General features: G+C 38.5%; 1 protein-coding gene across 1 annotated transcript in view; it reads right to left on the minus strand.

Moving 5' to 3' along the window:
- APC (APC, WNT signaling pathway regulator) overlaps nt 1–23,166 on the minus strand; it is a 79,873-nt gene that overhangs the window by 8,525 nt on the left and 48,182 nt on the right. The window contains 9 exon segments of the mRNA XM_008628703.2: nt 1–4,138; nt 4,551–4,765; nt 5,399–5,515; nt 7,402–7,479; nt 8,484–8,623; nt 9,203–9,298; nt 10,434–10,812; nt 13,407–13,505; nt 17,214–17,318. Of these exon segments, the coding sequence (XP_008626925.2) occupies nt 1–4,138; nt 4,551–4,765; nt 5,399–5,515; nt 7,402–7,479; nt 8,484–8,623; nt 9,203–9,298; nt 10,434–10,812; nt 13,407–13,505; nt 17,214–17,318 (5,367 nt within the window).

The following is a 23,166-nucleotide window of genomic DNA, read 5'->3' on the forward strand; positions in this document are numbered from 1 at the left end:
ATCTTCTGAGTCAATGCTAAGAGAACTCAGAGAGCTGTTTCTAGAGAAGCATACAGGAGTATCTTCAACATGAAATGATTTAGGTGCATAACCAGAAGTCTGTGGTCTGTTGGATTCCACCTGTGGCTCAGGAGCCTCTGGACGTTTTGCAGGTTCCCCTTCTTTGTTGTTATTGTTTTCTTGATCAATATCACTGAGGGAGCTAAGAGACGAATTGCGAGAAAAACAAACAGGTGTGTTTTCAATAGCAAAATTCTGCATTTTCTCATCTGTAGCTGCTCCTCTGTCTGGAATATCTTTAGTTGACTGAGAGAAAGTTTTTGTCTGGCTTCTGCCCGCTGGGTGTTTTTGACAGACTTGTGTCCTGCTACTTGGCTGCTGATTTGGAGACTGTTCGGCATTAGAGCTGTCTTTACTTTCCATTTCCTTGCCTTCTTTTCCTTTTCTTAATTCTGCCTTCTCCCTTGAAAGGTCAACATCATCATCATCAAAATCTAAAGAACTCAGGGAATCATTCCGTGAAAAACAATAAGGAGTTCCCTCAATAGGTGTGTAATGATGAGGGGAATCAAATGCAAAGCCTCCTCTTACACGCTCTTCATTATTTGGCAATTTGTCATGAAAATCTCTTGAATTATTTTTAACGTTCTGTTTCTTTGCATCTCTGTTCTCTGGATAGCCTCTTTCATTACTAGCATTGCTTTTAGGCTCTGTGCTTTTTCGCACACGTGCTCTGTACTCATTGTTTTGGGAAACAGGCTTTACCGGTGATGTTGGCTTCTTTTTCTCACCTTCTGGTTGGTTTTTGTTACTTGGAGATGAAGATGCTTGTTGAATTTGATCCATTATCTTCTTCACTCTGAAAGGTTTGTGACTTTTTCCTTTTGGCATAGCTGAGTTAATGCACTCAGCCAAAATATCACCCTCTTCTGTTTTGTCATCATCCAGGCCCAGGGAAGTCACAGCTGAGCTTTTTGCTCTCTGAGAATCGTCAGTACTTCTGCCCTCTGTAGGAATGGTGTCCCGCTTTTCAAACTCCCCCGACTCTGCTCCCACACCCACATTGTCTGCATTGGCCAACTCACTTGGTGGGGATTCTATGGTCAGGTCACTCAGAGATGTAGCTGTTGAAAAATTTATTGGTGTACCCTCAACACAATATACTCGTGGCATATCATCTCCTGGAGTAAAAGTCACATGCTTTTGTGATTGCAGTCTGCTTTGTGAAGGCAAAAGTTTGTAAACTGGCAACTGGCTGGGCTTTCTGGCTACAGGAGGAGGTATTTTTGGAGCAGATGCTTGAGAAGGCTTTTTGGCTTTACGTGAAGACTTTGTTGGCATTGCAGAAATAATACACGCTTCCAGTATTTCAATATCATCATCAGAATCATCCAGAATGTCTTTTTCTGCTTCAGCTGGCTTCTCTGCTTTCTTCTCCTGGTTATCCTTTGTATCATCTGACTGTTCAGGTTCTGTTTCATTTCCATGCTCGTTTTCATGAACTGGAGGCATAATTCTTAACTCCGCATCTTTCTGTATAAATGGCTCATCAAGGCTCAGAGCACTCAGGCTAGAAGAGCAAGAAAACCCATCCGGTGTGCTTTCTGTGGCAAAATGTAGTAGTGTATCAGCATCTGGCAGTACCTGAACTCTTTGAACAGCTGCATTTACAGCTGCCTGTCTAGGACCAGGCTCTCTCTTCTCAGTAGTAGGTGCTTTTCCTTTAGGTACCTCTCTTTTTACTTGAACTCCTTGAGCAGGTGGGGGTGTTTTACTTCTGCTTGGAGGCATTGTTTGTCCAGGGCTGTCTGGAAGGTCACTGGGACTTATAATACCACTTACTATTCCACTGCAAGGCTCACTTTGAACTGAACTAGCAATTGAACGGCTTTCAAAACTATCCAGGGAACTTACAGAAGTACATCTGCTAAACATGAGTGGGGTTTCCTGTACATAATGTTCTGGTGGACTCTTAGGAGTTTGGGCACCACTCTTTGAGGGAGATTTGGCACCTGAAGAAAATTCAACAGCTTTATGTCTAGAGGAGTCAGAAGGAGACAAGCTAGAAGTCTGAAGTCTAGTGGATTTTGTTCTGATGTGTTGTGCTGTTGATGCAATTTCACTTGCTGTACTTTCTGTAGGCAGAGTCCCACTGTTTTCCTTCAGTTCTGCAATCTGCAGTGTATTACTGGCATCTGTGCCACGTGTGGATTGATCACGTCCTATTTCATCTTCAGCTGATGACAAGGATGACAAAGAGCTGCACCTTGAAAAACATATTGGGGTATCTTCCACGCAGTAAGTTTGTATAGTTTCCTGATTAATAGAGGGAGTCTTACAGGAGGAATTCTTCTGTGAATGGCCACTTCTACTTTGTGCAGAGCTCGGGTGAAGCTGGTTCTGCCTCTTTGATCCAGCTGAGGGGGCTGATGTGCTCCCACTGCTTGGGGGAATATGGTCAGTTTTATTGAGCTGCACTGAAGAAGTCTTTGGAAAAGTGAAAGATGGCTTCTGAGAAGGTGCTGGAACTTCTGTCGAATATTTTAAACTATAATCAATAGGCTGATCGACATGATGTTCCTCTTCATTGTACTTTATGCTGTAATTAGTTGGTCTGTCTTCCTCTTCATGTTGTTCCTCCTCAGAATAACGTTCACTATAGTTGGTTGGCTTATCATCATCATAATCATCAACCTGGCACAAGGACTGGTTTACTTTCTGATTCATTCCGAGAGCTGGGCCTACTCTGTTCTGATCTGAGCCACTGGATCCTCTTGATCTAAAGGAAGAAACACACTCCTGCTGTCCAAAAGGTGTCTGATATTTCATGTGTTTTTCATCTCCACTTTCAGTGTACACAGGGTAGGTTGCATTTTGGTTCCTTGGCTGTCTTTGCTCATTTTGTTTCATTTCATCATCTATTATATGCTTAGGCCTTGCCCATCTTTCATTCTGGGAGGGACTTTGCCTTCCAGAATTTAACTGCTCATCTGAGTATTTAAGACTATAATTAATAGGAGTGTCTAGTTCTCCATCATTGTCATCCATGTGATTTGCACTATGAATCTTGTGTGCCAAGTCAGCTGGATATTGGCCGTAACTACAGAATTTACTTTCATCATCCTCAGAGTAAGACTCAATGGAAGGTTTCATTTGGCCTCTTTTACCATAGCCGTCACTGCTGCTGACACTATTTAAACTATCATTTGAAGCTCTTTTGTATTCCATTTTTGTATAAGGCACAGGACATGTCCTGTTCGAGTTCTCAGACTTAGGAAAGTATGTATTTGAGTGAGTATGGGCAGAGGCAGATCTCCTCTGGGCGTTTCTGTCTTCTGTCAAACAGTGTAGTTCAGAAGTGGAACCAGAACTTCTGTCTTCTTGTGGAATGTGCATGCTTGTGACTTCTTCCATAACTTTGGCAATCTGAGCTGCAGCAGTAGAAATCTGCATTCCTATTCTCTTAGAGGAGTTCCCAGTATTCTCTGCAGCTTGATGATAGGTATTTAAAGCTACTGTTCTATCCCTTTCAACACTCCTGTCTTTCTCAGATCGAGAATTTTCTGTGTTTCCTCTACTGGAAGAGGAGGAGCCAGGCAATACCGTAGTATTTACATATGGTGAGAGCACAGTCATATTGCCAGCATTAAAGCTCTCCGACCTGCACACCCCATCGTCATGGCGGGTGCCATCCAGGACATACTCACTGTATATATTTTGCTTATGTCTCTGCTTATTGCGGTGAGATGCTTTTGGGCTTAAGTTATCAATGTTGTCAAAAGTCTCTGATAAATGCTGAGCATCTAATTCTGCTTCCAGTGCCTTTTGCTTTCTGACATGGAGAGATGGAAGGCTTGATCCTGGAGACATAATGTTGGCATCCTTGTACTTTGCCGGCCTGTTTGCCATGAGGTTCCGTAGAGCGGCAGCACTACCCATGGCTATCATTTTGTGTTTTGAGTGAATCAGGTTTTTCAGCATGCTCACGGCTCCCATGTCCCACAGTGCCTCCTGATCCTTCGCATTTCGAGCAGAGAGGTTCCACAGGGTCCCACATGCGTTACTAACTATTGTCAAACTGTGTGACTTCAAGTGTTGTAATAAGGTTTGTAAGCAGCTGTTCTCTCGCAAGATTTGCCTGGTGTTGAGTAATTGAAAACAAACATCTGTAAGTGGCATTTCAAAAGGGTAAGAGACAAAGCAAAACAGAAACCTATTACTCTAGAAACAAGTTCTGCCCTTAGAAAGGATAATCAAGAATTCTCCAGTGTAAATAACTCGTATTTCCACTAGCTTCCATCTGAATGCTAACCAAATCCTATTACAAATACGAATAGTTAGCTTTTAGTACAGTTCATCATTAACAAGCAGCAGCTGTTAATCTGTTTGCATATTCCTGTTATGTAAGTGAAATACCCAGCTTATCAAATGTACTACAGATTAACTGTTTTTAATTATGAAATACATGCATTTATATTAAGGCTTGATCAAAGAAACTGTCTATTAAATATACATATGGAACTGCTAAAAATTGTCAGAAATGTACCTACCTGTGGTCCTCATTAGTAGCAATTAGGCTAGAAACATTTCTTAGTATTCCTCCTCCACTTTCTATGATGGCTAAAGTGTTTGTTTGGCTCCGGTATGTCAGCGTGCCGACCAGAAATGCAAGAGCACCATCAACAGCACATATGTCAGCTTTGTTCCCAGTGCAGTGTGCTGACAAATTCCATAAGGCACTCAGAACGCTTTTCAGGGTGGATTCCTAGGAAAACAGCAACAGGAGAAGTTTTCAGCTATTGACCTGACGCTCTCAGAAACACATTAAATTTGCTTCAGAGCTGTGTACATTCCAATTCTGCGCTCTGGGGTAGTAAGCTGGGTGCAGGGAGCAGTGCACACATATTTTGTTCACTTTGCTCCTTCCTTCAGCTATGGATTTGGTACTGCCTGCCCCAGAGGTTTCAGAAACATGTGCCACAATACTTGTTTGCTGCCACAATGATAGAAAGGGCTTGAAGACCAGTTGGCAGGAGACTCTGGAATGGAATATACTTCCATCTACACAACAAAGTGGTATCTCTAACTAACTGAAAAGAGCTTTAGTAAATGACAAAATTATAAGAAAGACTATTTCAACAGCACAGCTCATGAAACTGAAAACCAAAAGTGGTCAACCCTCATAAATAAAATTAGACCAATACTAGCTTTGGAGGTGTCATTGCTCCATTGTGGTCTGCTGCTATGTTAAATCAAACTCTTCTTCAAAGCAAGTTACCTGAACGCCATCAACTGTTTTACTAATTGCTGCTATCAAAAATGGTCAAACAATATTAGTGCTTTGTGTAAAATAAATGCAATCTCTCAAAAACTCAATTTCATCACTTATAGACAATACCTTCTTAACTTCTAATGCACATTCCATCAATGCTTTCACACTTCCAACTTCTCTTAGAGTCTTTTTACTGTTTACATCTGCTCGCCAGGACAAGTTCCTCAACACACTTGCAATGACCTGCAAAATGTGAAAGAAAAATAACACGTTTCAAGATAAGATACTTCTTTAGCAGGTTATCAGACTTTCCTCCTGGACTTATCAAATGCTATGAATAATTAACAGTGGTCATGTTCAGTTACTGAACTAAAATTTGCTAACACCTGCTTTTTGTTGTGTTAGACTGCTCTAACGTTTCAGCATCAAGTTGATCAAAGGTACTGGCTTTTGTGTGCTGGTACCTAAACCAGAGACCTGAAATCAGGTTCCCTGCTTCCCACAGCAGTAGAAAATTTGGTCAAAAAATATAGATTTTTCTCTACTCTCATGTCTGTTCTAGAGTTATGTCATCTCAGGGGAGAGATTAATATAATATTTTTCTCAGCTTCTCCACTTAGAAAATAGAACAATAATACTTGTCTGTCTGTCAGACGGTATGATTATTTTGGTATTTATAAAGCTCTTTAAAGTATTTTAAAAATACACTGTGCCTTTTATAAGCAGAATAGTTATGTCCAGAAGATGTCCTTGTACTTGGCAGCATTTAGACTGAGGTAGGTTGTCACTGTAGTGGGCAGTCATTACACATTAAACTCCATCCACTCACAAGCTGCTGTAAGCATGCATATCCCTCATGAAATGAATTTTAATAGAAAACTTTTAGCTGTGGATGTTCTCATGGTCACAGAAGTGCATAAACTTTTCATGTTACGTAGTGAATGCTCCCTTGCTCACAGCCACAGTGGAGCATGGAGATCCAGCGGCAGATGGAAGAGCCCAGGAACACCCTGACCTGGCCGCTCTTCCCAGGACTCTCCCAGTGGACCCACTGCCCCGTGGCCCAGGTGTGACATTCAGGGGAGTCAAACGGAGCAGCTCTCTGCCCCTTTTGGACTGAGGCAGCTCAATCCACAACTCCTGGCCTGGAGATGTGGGACACTTTATGGGATCCAGGGGAAGAGCATTCTGGAATTGTAGAACACTTACTGCAGGATGGCAGGACCCAAAAGTTTCAAAGGCAGGAAAACAGATGGATCAAGGTCATCTTTCAGCACAGAGGACAGAAAGGCACAGTGACATCTGAACAGCTGACAGGCTTTTTCAATTGTGTGGATATGCCTTTTGAGTACAGACAGTCCCATATTCTTACTAAATCCGATTTATAACTTGTCCTGAGTGAAGGACTTCCTGCTGTGTGTCTGTGTGTGGTGTCTAGGTGCCAGTAGCTGGAGGCACCCCAGGGGTCAGAGGGCCCATGGGGCTGTGATTCCCTTTTCAAGAATACTCAATACCTGTCCTAAGACCACATCACAGAGCTTATCCAATAACCCCTATTGTAATTCTAATATTTTCCTCAATTGTAACTAGCAAGCTCTTCCTGTAAAGGAGAGAATATTTTGTAACCAGCATTTTAAGAGATAAGGTCAATTTTATTTGAAATTGTTCTTTTATCTCGTGATTCACTCAGACTGCAAAGGAAAACAGCGGTTTCCTTTCAAAGAGCTGTTCCACTTTGTATACAATAAGCATTAATTGAAGTTGACTATAATTTAATATTTAATAATTTTACACAAGTTCCAACAGTTCTGCTCTTGCAGTTCTGAGGATTACCCTAAGCACTTCCTAAAGACTTTATTTTCAGGCTGTTGCCCTTACACAGCAGGACCCATTAGAACAGACACTAATAGATCAGGGTCATTAAAATAAGATTAACAGCCCATGCATTATGATTAAAAAAAAAAAAAAAACAAACCACAAAAAATTCCCAGAACATGACCCCAAAGATAAGAATATTTTACAAGAAGAATGTACTTCCTAATTAATGAAATGAGCACAAGAAAAATTTCACATCACAGTTAAGGCAGACAAGACAACAAAAGAAGCATTTAATGTCAAAAGAGCATTACCTGCTGTAAGTCTTCACTTTCAGATTTCAGCTGGGCTACAAGAGCTCTCATGCAGCCCTTCATGGAACATAATGTAGCCTGGTAGGAATCAAGAGAATAAAGAAAGTGAGCAGTACTAAACAGCAGGTTAGATGGCCGCTTCTGCACAATGTTTTGATGTTTTAAGCAAATCATATCTGAAGTTCAATAAAAACTTAATAAATATATTGTCTACAATAAACACTTGGTTTAAAACTACTAAAAAGTTCAGCATAGCTATCAGTTTCAATACATAAGTGGTAAAATTGTGCTAAATTTTTGTATTTTTTACAGCAGTTCTGGAACATTACTACTTTAGAAGCCTTCTTTGCTTTGCACCATATAAAAACCCCTGTGAGCTAGCAATGTGTTGTTACCTACTGCCTAGAACAAAACCCAAGTTCTCTGAAGCCTGTTATTTCCATCTGCTCCTGAAAATTCTTCCCTCTGGAGCAGAAAGGTCTTTTCAGTATGGAGTTATTTTAAGATCCATAGGCTGGCTAACTTTGGGGCAAAAATCTATTGGAAGTTTCTAGCCTTTGAAAGAAATGTCCTTGTCAGAAGTAAGGGGAACCAATTTCCTCTTATAATGACTGAAGTAGTGCCCAGTTTGATCCCGATATGCTCCAAATATTTAAAAGCAAGCTCTAGCCTGAAGAGGTTTGAAAAATTTCATTAGACAGTAATTGTTAAATAACTGACAACTTCAGAAAATTTGACCCAATTCCAAATTTTAGTTGAACATTCTCAGAAACAATCAGTTGCTATATAATCACTAGCATGCCATACTAACATAGTTCTCATTAAAAAATCAGGCCAATAGATAAAATCCTTGCTTTCAGTGACAAAAATGATTTGAGAGCCAATACCATACTTGTATGATGCAAAATTCAGTTTGTGGTGCTCTCTGTCAGCAACAGGATGGAATGAGAGAGGTATTTGGAACTCCTGCCTTGAGTTCAAACTCAGAATCCTATCCTGGAGATTTTTATCACCTGTGTTGAGAGCTGTAATTCCAACAGCTATGAACTGAAATTACTGCAGGTTTACAGTTCTGCTCTCACCTTGTTTGCCACATCTCCGAAAGTCAGGTTTGTCAGAGCCATGCCAGCATACCTCCTTAGGGTAACACTATAGTGATCACTTGTGAGTCCATACATTTCACAATCCACTTGCAGCAGTTCAGCAATGGCCTGCAAACCTCCTTTAAAAAAAATATCCAAGTAAGAAAAAAAAGAATATCTGTACTCTAATATTTTATGGACAGGACATATACCAAGGAACAAACTCCATTTTTACATACAGAACAAACCTCAAATATCTGAAGACCACAATGCTCAGAAAGGCATATAAATTGTTAAAACTGCATGTGTGCAATTTACTGAGCATGGACAAAAAATTCAGGCTGTCAAACAGGAACCAATGCAGGATGAAAAAGCCCCACTAAAACACCAACCAAAACCTCTTATCCCAGGAAGTAGTCTCCATTTTAAGTCCAATACTTGTAAAATTGCAAATATTTCCATAATATTACTACCCTTGCAAAATTCACAATTCATGCCAGAAAAAACAGTAACTGACATAATAATTTATCCACTGGGAAATGGTGTGGTTAATTTCAACTGCTTTTATCGCTTAGGGGACAACAACTAGCACAAATGAACTGTTGTTAATAGTTTAAACTATTATTAAAAAAAGGCATATATGCAGTGACATGCACAAGGAGTGCCATGGTTTCTAGCAAGCTTCTCAGAGGAAGTCAGTGAAATACATCTGATCTTACCAAGCTCATTCATTGCATGTCTGTGTTCTTCATCAAATGAAAGTTTCATCAAAACACACACTGCAGGACAAATCTGATGATCCACTGGAGCAGGCACTGATCCAGAAACAGGTAACAATTAGTACCTCCCAGGTGATTTTGTCTAGATCATAAGTTTTCCAGAGCAAATCTAATCTTAAAAATAAATCAGCTGCAGTTTTGGTCAGGTTTGTATCTTCCTAGTTATCCATGAACATACAATTAGTTTACTATTACTAAAAAAAGTGTCTACTATAAATACATTTGATGCTTAAAAACAAATCAGGGGCAATCCTGAATGCATGTGTTGAGTAAGAAATATGACTTAGAGTACAAAAATATTACCATATTACTCTTAGACATTAATAATCTTTGTGAAACAATATGGTCCAATATTCTGGTGGGATTAAATAATACGCTGTTTCTTTGGGTGCTATATCCCTATGAATGGTTAATTAAACCCTTTGTTTCATAACCTAGAAGTTTTTAAATTCATACTTTTGTGAGCTAGGTTCTGGGTTATGCAGAAATGGTACCGATACAGCTTGTGCAGAGCCCACTCCTAAATGCTGAACTGCACCAGGCACAAGGCAGTCCTGATTTCAGTCACACCATGGACATGGACCAACTGCCATGGACACCTACAGGCTGCACTCATGGGATGCTCTCAATTCAGAGAAGCAGCTAAGCAACCAAGAAGGTTAATCTATTTTTCTAACTGATTTTCCTGAGAAAAATCCTATTAATTTACATTTCTCATATACAACATTATAAATAACGGTTCATTTTCTATTGATAGATTGAGATTATTTAATTTGTGCTCTCTGCCCCTCTCCCAAATTGAATGTGCTATCTCCTGAACATCTGCATGAAAAGCAATTTGGGATTGTTTATCTGTAAAAATGTAAAACAGAATGAGTACACATTCAGTATTATTTTACAAATTACAAATATAAGCCACTAGAAGTACTATCTGGAAAGCACACCAAAGTCTAAGATTTAAATAAAAAGTTTGTAAGTAGGGTAAAACATCTGTGACACATACTATTTCCTAACACTAGCTGAACTTAAAGAAGAAACCACACACACACACGTATGTATATAAGAAAACTTGCATACATTCAACAAGAAGTCAGATCGAAGTTGTACTTTCTGTAAATTCACTCTTTTTAATATATCCTCGAAACGTTTTTATATGGCTTGCAGAACCTACTTGGGTTTTTGTCTTGGTCCATGCCTTGTTCATGTGCTTCCTGCCATTCCCAACACGTTTCACAGTAAGCACGGATCTGCTCCAAGAGATGGAGCACACGGATTTCCCGTCTGCCTCGCTTATCATCGGGCTGGGAGTGAATGATGTTGTGCAGTGCTGCGCTGGCTCTGGCACGGGCCTCTTTACTACCACGGGAGTTTCCTAACAACACAGAGTCCTTATCGTTGCCATGTAAAAGCTGGATGAGGAGAGGAAGACATCCAGACTGACGCATGGCTATGCAGCTGTCCTGGGAGCTAGACATTGCTAGCAATGTTCTTGACATGTCATCTTTATCATGAGTACCAAGCATTGATAACAATGAATACACCATTTCCACCTGCAGGTCAAATGATTTTAAAAATACAGTTACGTTTTAAAAACACACATCAAATTGAAATGAAATTTGAATGGTACATATGAGCAAAGATCCTCCTCATTTCATGGCAAAAAAATTGTGCTATTTAAAAATAATTAAATACTATTACCCCATCAGCATTCATAATCTTAATAAATTTCACTTAGTGTTTAAATGGCGGTAAGTGGGGGGGTAGCTGTGTGTAACTGTATTAATCTACAAAACCAATAGCAAAGACTTTCAGATTTCCATTGTACAAAAAAATTAAACAAATGTATAATGAAAGTGTTTCACTTTGGGAAACCAAAATACCTTTAAAATTAAATCTGTCTTTAAAAAATTATATTCTGTGTGAATTAATTACACTTTATTTAAAGATGTTCTTCAGTGAAAAACTATGCTATGTTGTATTAAATACAATTATTCTAAGACAAAGGGTAAGAATTATTACAGAAACTTTTAGTCTACATCGTGTTGAAAAAAATCTGACATCCATGTATTTTAAAGTTTTCCTTTAAAATACTTCAAATTAACTGATAATTTTTTGTTATGATGACTGGCTTCTATATGGACCAGATTATTCAGCTCAAATGCAAAACTAAAGAGTTAAATTAATACTTTTTCAAGTTTACAGGGATAAATACAGTAAAGCAAACAAATGCTTATTTAGTAGATATAAAGTACTGAGTGTTTGTCAAATTAACTCAAGCCACGAATACCCAACATTACACCCATTTAACTTGGAGTAACCAGATTTTTCACTAAAAATCGCAAATTTTGAGTGATTTCCTTGGCTTTTGTGTAATATTGTGGTTAATGCACTATTTGGTTTGTACTCTCACTCTTCAGTAACAGCTTTCAATCAAGAAATGCATTTGATTCTTCTAATCAACTTTTAGTAAAATAACAGGCTGTAGAGGATGATCTTAGATACTATATAAAAACTCCAAACTCCTAAAGCCAAGATAAACAGGAACATTCAAAGTCAAAGCACAATATAAAGAAACTATCAAAGGGAATTATAAAGTAGCAGCGTGTGTGTTTCTCTAGAATATAGTCATTAAGGAAGAAATAAGAATTTGGACCATTAGACAAAATTTCCTACTAATAATTAGATATTTGCACTGGTTACCCTACCAATGAATGATTTTATTTGGTGTCTTCAGTGACCACTGCAATGTGCCTGAAGATTAATTCACATACTGAGTTTAAAAAAAAAATGAACAGCAGCAGGCAAACTAAACAGCAAGTCTGGACTTCTCTAAACACTACAGGATTGCTGAGGCAATACAAATCTTAGAGTCTGTGAAACTGTATGATCACATGGCAAAACCCATTGAAATAGAAGCCACTTCTAGGACAGTCTAGCATCCCAGTTTGGAGATCCCGTCTTCCTGGTCTGGGAAACCCCAAATGCAGCATTTAAACAAACTACTTTGATTCTTAAAGGGGAGTGAATTTAATCTGCTTTATGCATATCTCTTTGCATGTATTTCAACTGGCAGCTATAATCCAGTGTCACTTGGATTTGGAAGGTAAAGGTTTTGCCAGAGAATAAACCTGAAGAAGCCACCAAATCAGGCCTCCAAGTTGCAGCTCATGTATTATAGGAAAAACAAAAAAATCTATTTGTCTCTCTTGTTTACACACACTGCTCACAGACTCATCTCTTTCTGCACCTGTAAATGCACTCCTCCATTTAGAATTTCTACCATTTTCCCTTCTCAGGCATTAATATTAATAATTTCCTACCCCACAGCACACTCAGTTCAACCTGTGTCTTTGCCTGTATCCTTCCACACCCACTCCTGTTCCCTGCCTTCAGGGCTTCCCCACTGTTTTTAATTTTGGGGAGTTCTACAGTTTGTGGTGAAAACTGGCAGACAGACAAACAGCTGATGCCACCTCCATTTAGGAGGCGCACACAGTGTGGGACTGAAACGACAATATTGTAACACTGACTCAAGTCCTAAAATCATTGACACTACGCAAAATTAATAGGTCCAGCTTTCCAGAGGACTGTGCTCAGTACAGCACCCACAGCATCGATACTGCTGCCAATTTCAGAGGCAGTATGAGATCCAGTGGCTCATGAATTTGCCCTTTTCTTCCCCTCTCTTTTTATGCTACACATGTATTTTCAACTGCAGTCTTCTGTCTGCAGATACTATGAATGAAGGGCTTACATTATTTTCTTGTCTGTTTAATTTCTTGGCAACTGTCTGTTTTGTGGATTTGGATTCTGCAAAAGTATCGAAAAAGCACTCTTAAAAAGGTTAATTTTCATCACTGATTATAAAGCAAAATCACAAGGTTTTTAGATATTCCAGTAACTTCTAGGAATTGCTTGCTCCTTACTGTAACAACTCTTAACTCATCGTCAAGTTAAAAAAAAAAATTTTTCTCTGCATATATTTTCCAAGTTGAAAAAATATACAAAAATTTTAACTTCATAAAAATTACTCTGTATGGACAAGACTGTTCAGATAATATTAGTACTATTGGCAGAAACAATGAGGTTATTGTATTAGTAAAAATGTAGCATTAGCGACCTGTGGTTTGTAATCTTCGGTTACCTTGGTACCCAGATGACTTGTCAGTCTGCGAGGAACAGAATAGTTACTACCAGAGCTCATAACACTGGCTGTCTCGTGGTCCATTCGAGCAGCAGAACCCTACAGATTTAAACAACAACTCATATAAAAGAAAGTCAGAGGAAAAGAACAACACTGGCTAATTCAGTTTCAGCACTGGATGATGCAGTTGTGCTGATAGCAATGAACTGCCAACCTGTTTCTGTTAAGTCAAGCCCTGACACAACTTAGAGGTCACTGTTAAACCTGGTTTTATTAACCCTTTTTCCTGAGATTTAGTCTCAATAGAACTGTATTTTCAACTGAATGAAATTATAATTACTGTTTTCACCAAGAAGAAGTGGACTTCGCATCAAACCAATTAATAATAATGACAGAGTGAAAAAACCAGCCTCCACTTTTAAAGATTTTGTACTGCATGGGAATAGGCCTGTACTTCTTCAGAATACAACCAAGTATGCAAGAAATCACCAGTAACAAGAGACTGATCTGGGCAATGAATAACCCTACTTGAATTTGTTAATTTCTAAAGCAAATTATGAGTGGTTGAGTAGTTTTTTATATATAGAAAACTATAAAATAATGCTGACACTACTTGATGTAATTTTCCTAAAATCAAGGTATGGTCCTACCTGTATTAGCAAGACTCAATTATTAGCCTTTTTTTCCTCTTTTAATTTATTTTGTGTATTTTTATTTTTCCTTCTTCTGCCATTTTTTATCCACTCATACTCTTTACTTTTTAAATTTGCTGTTTTCTTTCTATCTGTGAAGTTTCCCTTACTATGTCATTCCCTTCCCATTTGCTTTGGGAAATTAAAAAACATATTTGTTTAAAGAACACTTTTAGTATCAGTTAAGTGTTTCTCTGAAGTAGTCACCAGTCTTTCTTTGATCCTCTAAAAAAGCTAAAATCTGTCAATGTAATTATTAGCTTAATTTGCAAAATGTTTTCAAACTATCTGGATCAATGAATATATTTTTTTTTCAATAAAAATAGGTAACACACTGAAGAAAACTCCATGAAAGACACTTTGAAATAATGTTTATGTTTCTTCTAAGTGCACCACAAAGAAAGAAGAATTTTGCAGTTCATGCAGTTCAACACCTTAAATGTGAAGTTAAAAGAGACTTGTAAGTACAAGGTAGGAGTAACTTAATGAAGCGTTTGTATAGACAGAAAAGAATCTAGTTATACTAGAATATTTAAACACACAGACATTATTATACTCATTCCACTCTTGCATTTGAATCCAGAAAATGTGATACATGTTCCAGAAGAAGTATTTTATGATGCAAGAGTATAACTGGAATGATTTATATTAGCACCATTTATTCCAATGTATATTTCCTATGTAAACAAGCCCTTATTTTCTCTGTTGACTACAGGGGAAAAAATCAAAATCTGAAAGCTTAGGAAGAAAATCACACTACATTTCCTCCATTATTCACTGAAATAATGTTCAGTGCTAGGAATATGGGGATGAATTCCCAGATTTTTACACTGCAATCCCTTCATATTTCCTTAACCTCAAACTACATTCTGAGGATTACAGGTTCCACATAATGTACGTACCAAAATGCTCCATTATTAAGCTCAGTATGATTGTTTCATCCAAGAAGGTAAACATGACATAAGTTTGGGGCACTACTAAGATTCACCATGGTGTAAACAGAAATAGCAAAATTTTTCTGTTGTTTCTCTTAAACTGTATCAACCTCAATTCAGGTAACCAAATCCTTCAGAGCCATCACATGGCTGTGCTACCTGGGGGGACACCAGGATGCTCAACTGCAGTGTAACTACATTTCTCACTGGATGGTAAAGACTAATGCCAAGGAACTCATGTCAGGTGACTACCCATTCATCCAAGAAAACAGGAAATGACAAGGAAATGCTACGCAGACCCTTCCTGCATAGAACCCCCTCCTTCAAAATCTTTTCCTGTCTCGTTCATCTGGTTTCCTTCTTTTATACTTTATTGTCTTTCACTCACTGTTTTACCCTGCTATTTACCCTGCCAGCTGAGTACTTTTCCCTGTTTTATGACATATTTTCTTAACAAGATGGGAAATCTCAACAGTTCCTTTACAGAACTTGCAAAACAAAGCTATGAACAAAGTTTTATTTCAGTGGGAGAACAGAGCGCAATGGAAAAGAAAAGACATCTGAAAGACGGTGCTGAAAAGGACATACTTGAATAGTGAAAAATCCTGGGTTCAATTGGCAGTGTTTCAATTAACACTGACTACAGAAACAATTAGAACCAAATAATTCGGTGAAAACTTTTTTTCTTGTACTCCACTGAATGGTGACTACTCTAAGTATACTGAGCTGGTTTATCAGAAATAAGCATTATGCCCAATCCATTAAACCTTCTCCGTCTGGACTTGCACTGAAAGCAAATAATCCCCAGATGGCTGTTTTAACACAGATACAGTGCCCTGGCTCTATTCCCCACCAGGAGGAAGGAATATCCATGTTTTATACATTTTTACAAGGCAAAGGTCACAATGGCACAAATCCTCAATGTTAAGGCCCCAACTGAAGTATGAATGGATCTTTCATTTGCTTAAGTCTGCCAAGACATGACAATCCCTTCTTCCTTCCTTCCTCCTCTGTAAAATACATTGTCCAAGAAAAACTCCTAATTCATACTCCAAAGATGGATGACATAGCAACAATGCATCAATTATTTAAATACATTATGGTTTCAGCCACAAAGCAGCACTGAACTGTTTTCTTCCCAAACCATAAAGCTGTCATAAGAATTAGAGTCAGAACCTCAGTAAGATATGGATGATAGAATTTAATTCCAAATGGTGATCAAATGTATTTCAAAAGCAAAATGATGGGCTGTGCTTAATGTGAAATATTCCAGCCAAACCACAATTCTTTCTGGTAAATCTTCTACAAGACACTTTAGGAAATATTTAAATAATTCTACTTCCCTGGAGTAGCAAAAATATCCTATATATGAATTCAGCTATTAAATCTGTAGTGTGAAGTTCTAAGAACCCAAATTACTAGTGGGAATGTCTCAGCTACAGTTGGAAACCATGAAGAGAATATAATCAGTAAAAAAAAAAAGTATTTTTAGCCGAAGAGAGAAGTCATAAATATTGACAAATACTGGTTTTAAAAGACAAGTACAGAATTTAATGTATATAAATATTCAAACAAATGTATCAAAATATTCCACTAACGTATTTCACTAATAAAAGGAGGAACAGCAATGAAAGATTTTTAGAAGCATTTAAATAACCCTTCAGCCAACTTCCAAGAGATTACCTCTTTGATACTTCAGTTTTCAAGCTTTAGATAATACAATATTAAAGAAACATTAATGATAAACCTGTAAGTTGGTTCTCTTCTTTTTTTAAAAATCACTGATATCTCAGTGGTAATTTCTAAAATGAAAATTTGAACAATTTCCCATAATTTAGTAACACTTCTTATATTACAATTCACCTACAACAAAAGATGTTTTCTGTAGTCATTCTTGCTATCTCCTTCACACCATTAGGCTCATTAATCATTTAAACAAAAGAAAAATCCTCCCTGCATTATTGAGTATTTCTACTTCCCTTTATTAAAACACTTCCTTCCAGTAAATACAAGAAATTTCCCAGACAGAGATGGAAAGAAGAAAAACGTACTTTTTTTTAAATGAGATACTTTTTTTTAAATGAGTAGGCATGCAAACACAGTAAGGTAAATACCAACATGTAAGCATCATATGTCTCAAATGTTTAATTATATTAAAACAAGCAAAATACTCTATTTACCTGACCAGTATTGCTGGTTGCCACGCTGATTTCTGCTGCTCCTTGACCTTCATTCTGCCTCTCTGTATCATGGGAACCTGCCTCATGCTTGCTTTGAGGTACTCTCTGTTAATACAAGAATTTATGAAATTACAAAGAGAAATGAGGTACAATTTACCATTCAAAGCTTTCTCAGCTGTGAGTGCATCAATACTGCATCCTCAGGAAGCCACTGAGCAGCACTTTGCATTTCATAACCCCGAGCCTCAAAAATTAAGAGCCAAGACCGAGCGTCTTCAAAAAACTGTGAGATGAAAGCGAAGAATTTCCTCTGAGGATTACAGCCCTGCAAGACAAAGGATCTGCTGTGACACACAGCAGCACCATTTTCCACCAGCTGTGCTCACATCCCTATCAGAAATGTAACAGAATTGGAGCAAACAACTGTCTGCTCTGCTCGGCCACGTGATCCCTGCTTTTACTGGAGACCACGGTCAGTGCTGTTCAATTAAGCCTCACATTCAAAGATGAATAATTTCTGCTTGAACAGAAGGATATCTGTATTATAAGAATCCTTCTAAGTGTCAAGGACAAACAGTGCAGGAATTGCCACTTTGACAGAAAAGAAATTTATATAGCCTGATACTGATCCATCTAGTATTTTGTCAAAATAAATTTAACTGATGCGGCAAGCTGGTACAGACAGGTTTCAGTTCCTTTAGGAAAACAGACTTTTATACATCTACACAAAAATTAAATTGGTCTCCCTGCCGCTGATAGGCATTTAAATGAGCAGTTAGGAAATATGTCAAGTATCAATCGTCATCTATTAATGTGTTTAAAACATTTCAGATTTTCAGAAAGACATGAATAATCCATGGAAATGGCTGAAGTCTGGAGTTAAAAGCAAGACTATTTTTTAAGCATTGTTTTTGTTGCCAGGCTTCATTACACAGACTGAGAGGCTACTACCTAACAGACAACACAATTTCAATTAATTTGTTTAGCCACATGCGGTATATGTCATGCAGTTTCTGTGTGGCTCTGCAGTGTTCTTGAGCAGCAGAGCCTATGACAGCACAGTCTGCCTCATCTTGTTTTAAGGATATTTATCTCTGACTTTTAGCAATACCTCTCTTCAATGCACACCCTGAAACATCTTTAGTTACTCTCAGTGATCAAATTCATACAGTATCATTGGCATAAATAACTGTTTTGTTCATCTAAGACAGAAGAGTCTCACTTAACATTGAGCAGAATTTCAGAAATCAGTAATCAACCATAATACATGTGAAGTGGTAATTTAGGGATAAATTTAAAAGTAAAACCTGTAGCTTAAGTAAAGGAATAAGGTATGTAAAAAACGCAGGCATATTACACCGACTAATAATACGAGAAAATTGGAAACAACTACAGGTAACAAATTTCTTGATATGTTCACTTACAGAAAAGGAGTAAACCACAAAGCAAATCTCAAAGTATTTTAGGACACACAGTGTTACTATTCTTTTAAATCTGATCTGTAATTTTTCACCATCTCTGTCACTGTGTATGAAATGAAACTGCTATTGATGTTCTTACAGTAACTAAAGAAACTCTGGTCCCCAGTACAAGAGTGGTGCACCCAGTCAAGATCAGGCCTTGCTCTACATGTGGTGAACACAGTATAATGCTGAATCCCTGTCTCACAATACCTTCAGTCTTGAAAAAAGTATAACTATGAGTTTGATAAAATCTACATGTAAGCCTCCAGTGCAACTCAAGATAGAATTTTCCAGTCATTAAATGACTTTTTGAACCGCACGAAGAAAGCAGTACTGAACATGCCTAGAGGTAAAAATCTGAATGGTTCATTAGCAGAGCTCTGACCCACTGGGTCACCTGAGAGGGAGTAATACTTCTCTTCCAAGAACACTCCTGGGATTGGGGCAGGGTGGTGACGATGGTGTGTTGGTATTAAATAGCTCTGCTGCATCCAGAGTACAGACACAGAGATATTTCATTCCCTCACAAGAGAAGTTTCTGCTCTCCTTTAACACTCTCTGCTCATGTTAACATACATTTGTTTGCTACATGCTATTTATGAATGAAGTGCCTTCCCATTTCCCCTAAGCACTCTCAAGAATATGCCAATACAAAAAGTAGTCAACGCATGAATTAATTTGCAAGGCAGTTTTTAACAGTTACTGGCAGGGTTTATCTAATTTGAAATGCAGAATGTGCTCTCAATGTGCAAACTTGTTACTGTCACATGAGTTATCAGCTGCACTTGAACATCAAATCTGTGAGTTCTCAGTGAAGACTTCCTACCCCTTCAGCCACTGAAGTAATTTGAAGTGAGCTGTTCTCTTCAATCAGACTGGCACAAAGGAGTTAATAACAACACAGGGCAGCAGATACCAGGTTATTAGTTGAAAACTGAGTATTTATATAAATACTTATTATACATATACATTATTAATTTAAACACATCTATGTATTATATATGAAAATAGCATGTATCCATACATGGATAATGTAAATTTATTTTTTTATAGATACAGTGTTACTGTAAATAAATATTCCTCTGACAGATTGCAGATTAATGGTTGGAAAGGCAATATAACCACTGGAAGTATGTCCCCTCTTCATGGTACCTTTCAACACTGAACACAGGACCTGTGGAAGAAAATACAGAATCTACCAACCACATCATTAAAGAACAAGAGCATGTGAACAGCAGCAGGCTCTTTAAGCCCTACATGAGGCACAGCTTCCAGAGAATGGCACCCAGGTTCCCTGGGTTAAACTGCACCACCTGTTTTGAGGCATGACTTTTGAGGAGGTGTAAGCTGGGTTTGTAGCCGCTGTCATTGCTGAATTCTGGCATCAGACCATAAAAGTCAGTTTGACAGAGTTCACTTGTTTGCTCTTGCAGCAAAACGGTGGGAGATGGCATGTGCTGATTACAGGGACGTGGAGCTCCTATTGCATTTGCCACAATTTTCTAAGTGCTTCTGAAGTCAACAATAACTATCATTACCAATTAATTTCCATGTATTTATCAGTAGAAAATTATAAACTCTAGCTAGCATAGTAGACCTTGACTATTTCTGCTAAGAAAGCCAATTACAGATAATTTTACCTAATATTTTGTCAACCTGAGTTGCCAAAGCAGACACTTATATATTCATTAGAAATTGCCATTACGTCATATTAAACACAATATACATACATGTATAAGTAAGATATAGATAAGAAAATGGAAAATGCAACAAATGAAATTAAGAAACTGCAAGAAATAATTTTGCTACAGTTGATTCAAAGACAGAAGAAAGTCTGGTGAGTCAAATCCTTGAAAATGCTCCTGTCCATCATAGTTTAAAACCTGCTGAGCACAATCTCAGGAAGAAAAATATCCTTTACATTTTATGTACAGCAACACTGCCTAACGGAAGTACTTCACATATACAACAGCCAAAAGTTCTTTCTGGACAGCTCTAATCCTACAGCAGATGAAGATACCACCACCTGCAGGTAAATGACTCCAAATTTTTCTAGAATCATTCACAAGACTTAGCAATTTGCCAAACTTTAAAAGTGTGATAAAACGTATGTCAGAATTTTCTCTGCTCATTGATTTCCAAAAGCTGATTTTATGTTGTAGCGTTATATTTGGTCTTATTCTTCAAGACCTATTGCACTTGGATTCCACAGTGACTGGCATCACCACAGGGCCTACTGTATCAGTAGACAAGCTGTGTTATTCATTATTGTTGTTACGAGATCTTTATAACATAAGGAGCACATTCAATTTGGGTATTGGCACTGAAAAAGGGGAAATAAACTCTTTAACCTATTTCCCAGGTTAGAAAGCCAACCTTTCTTTATTAGCAGCGCTGGATGCATGGGGAATTCTCCCTGAAGCATGCTCAGTAACAGACTAACAGACCGGGTTATATTCCTGAAACTAATACATATTCATCACATTGCCTGAATACATGCATATATGCTAATTATCCCCATGCATTTATCTGGATACGGTTCAGATCTTCTGATGAATCTTTTCTCCTTCAGTGTATCTCAAATATGGTCAGGTCATAATGTACTTCTCTTATCATTCTTTGTTGTCACACCCAATCCTTGTTCTCAACTAAGATATCAGCTAGTACATATTACTTACTGATATAAGTAAATAAGGAAGCATTAGTTGGAACACAACTTATTAGTCACAGATGTAGGGAGTTAACACAAGGCCACGCTAATCTTTGGCATTTCTGCTAAGCACTGTATGGTACAAAACTAACCATTAACCACAAATATAGGGATCAAACACTATTGTGCTAAGGTTAAAAGAATTTTCCAGCATTTTCCCACTGCCACATAGACTTCTTGAAGAAATATACTTGTTCAGTAACAGTATCAGGCATAGGATAAAAATATAAAAAATGTCTCATGTTTGTATTTTTCAGTTATATGGACTTTGCAGTGTGACTGCACCACCAGACAATTTCAGAATTAGATCTAGCTGTTCTCTGTAGGAGATGGTCATCACCTGGAAATGATTAAAACACACTACAAAGTATTAGGGTGTGTGTAGTGACTGCCTCCTTTACCACCATCAGCACCCTGGTAACTGTCCTAAAACATGTAACTACGCAACCAGATACTGAAACACTTTCCAGATAAAACACACCATACCAAAATTTCAATATATTGGAACTTCAGTGTATGAGGCAGCCAAATAATTTGGCGACAGGAGTGAAAAACTAAGACAAAACCTTTTTTCTATAGTTGCATCTCAATGCTGATTGAGAAGTAAGTTCAAAATACTGGGGTTTTTTTCCTACCAGAGTAAAAGATAAACACTCTGGGGACAGGATCTATCTGGCTACACAGGGCAAAAATATCCGTTGAGAGGCTGGTCAACCAGGTAAGGAGAACTTTACACCAGAAATGACAGGGACAGAGGGGTAGGGCTGGCAAGGCAGGAGCCCTGGCTGGTGGGAACACAAGGGCAATGCACACCGAGATAAGAGGAATGTCCTTGAGCACAGGCACGCAAGGAAGAACAAGGAGAATCTTGCTGGGAAAGCTCCCAAGCCTGTGCTGGGCCATGGGCGCAGCTGGGTGTCTCTGTCTGGCATGTCCCTGCACTGCTGCTTGGGGAGCAAACAGGAGGATGAGTGCAGGGATGCGGACTGAAAATTGCTGGACTAGCTGGGAATCAGAGGGCTGCAATCTGTAGCACAAAGTACAGCTGGAGGCAAGCCAGAGTTAATACTGAGACCAATACTGTTCAGCACCTGCATGCTGGGACACAGTGCACCCTCCCTGAGTTAGAGAAGCTGATACAAGCTCAGCTCAGCTGCCTTCCACAGGACCTGGACAGGTGGGAGGAACGGGCTGAGGGGAAGCTCATGCTGCTCAAGAAAGGGAGTGCAAAGTCTTAGCCTGTGAGGGAACAACCCCAGGCACCAGCACAGGCTGTGCAGCTGGGAAGCACCTGGAGGTCCTGGGGGGCCTTCCTTTTAAAGGCCCTTGTGGCAAAAAGTCCAACACTATACTGTGCTGCAGTGAGGGGTGTATTGGCAGCAGGGCCACGGAGGTAACCCTTCCTCTCTACTCAGCACCCAAAGTCCTGTTCAGGCCTCCCCAGCATAGTACAGCTGCATTTACAATGGATTCACTGAAACAAGTCCTGTACAGGCTACAGCAGTCCTTAAGGGTCCTGAGTATCTCTCACACACAGAGAGGCTGAGAGAACTGCGACTGTTCAGCTGGAGAAGGAGAAGGCTCAGGGAGATCTTGTCACTATCTATAAACACCTGGACTGACTCATGTCAATAGATCAGGCAACTTTAATTTCACATGCTATTGTCTGCATCACTTAAAAAAATTTATTTTCCCCCAAATCCTGGAACTATGAAACCAGCATTTTACAAAATGGAAAAATATATATCCTTTATCGTTTAGTGATCCAAATGATGCTCTG

Source organism: Corvus brachyrhynchos, unplaced genomic scaffold, assembly GCF_000691975.1.
Source record: "Corvus brachyrhynchos isolate BGI_N302 unplaced genomic scaffold, ASM69197v1 scaffold232, whole genome shotgun sequence".
In the NCBI taxonomy this organism is placed as follows: domain Eukaryota; kingdom Metazoa; phylum Chordata; class Aves; order Passeriformes; family Corvidae; genus Corvus; species Corvus brachyrhynchos.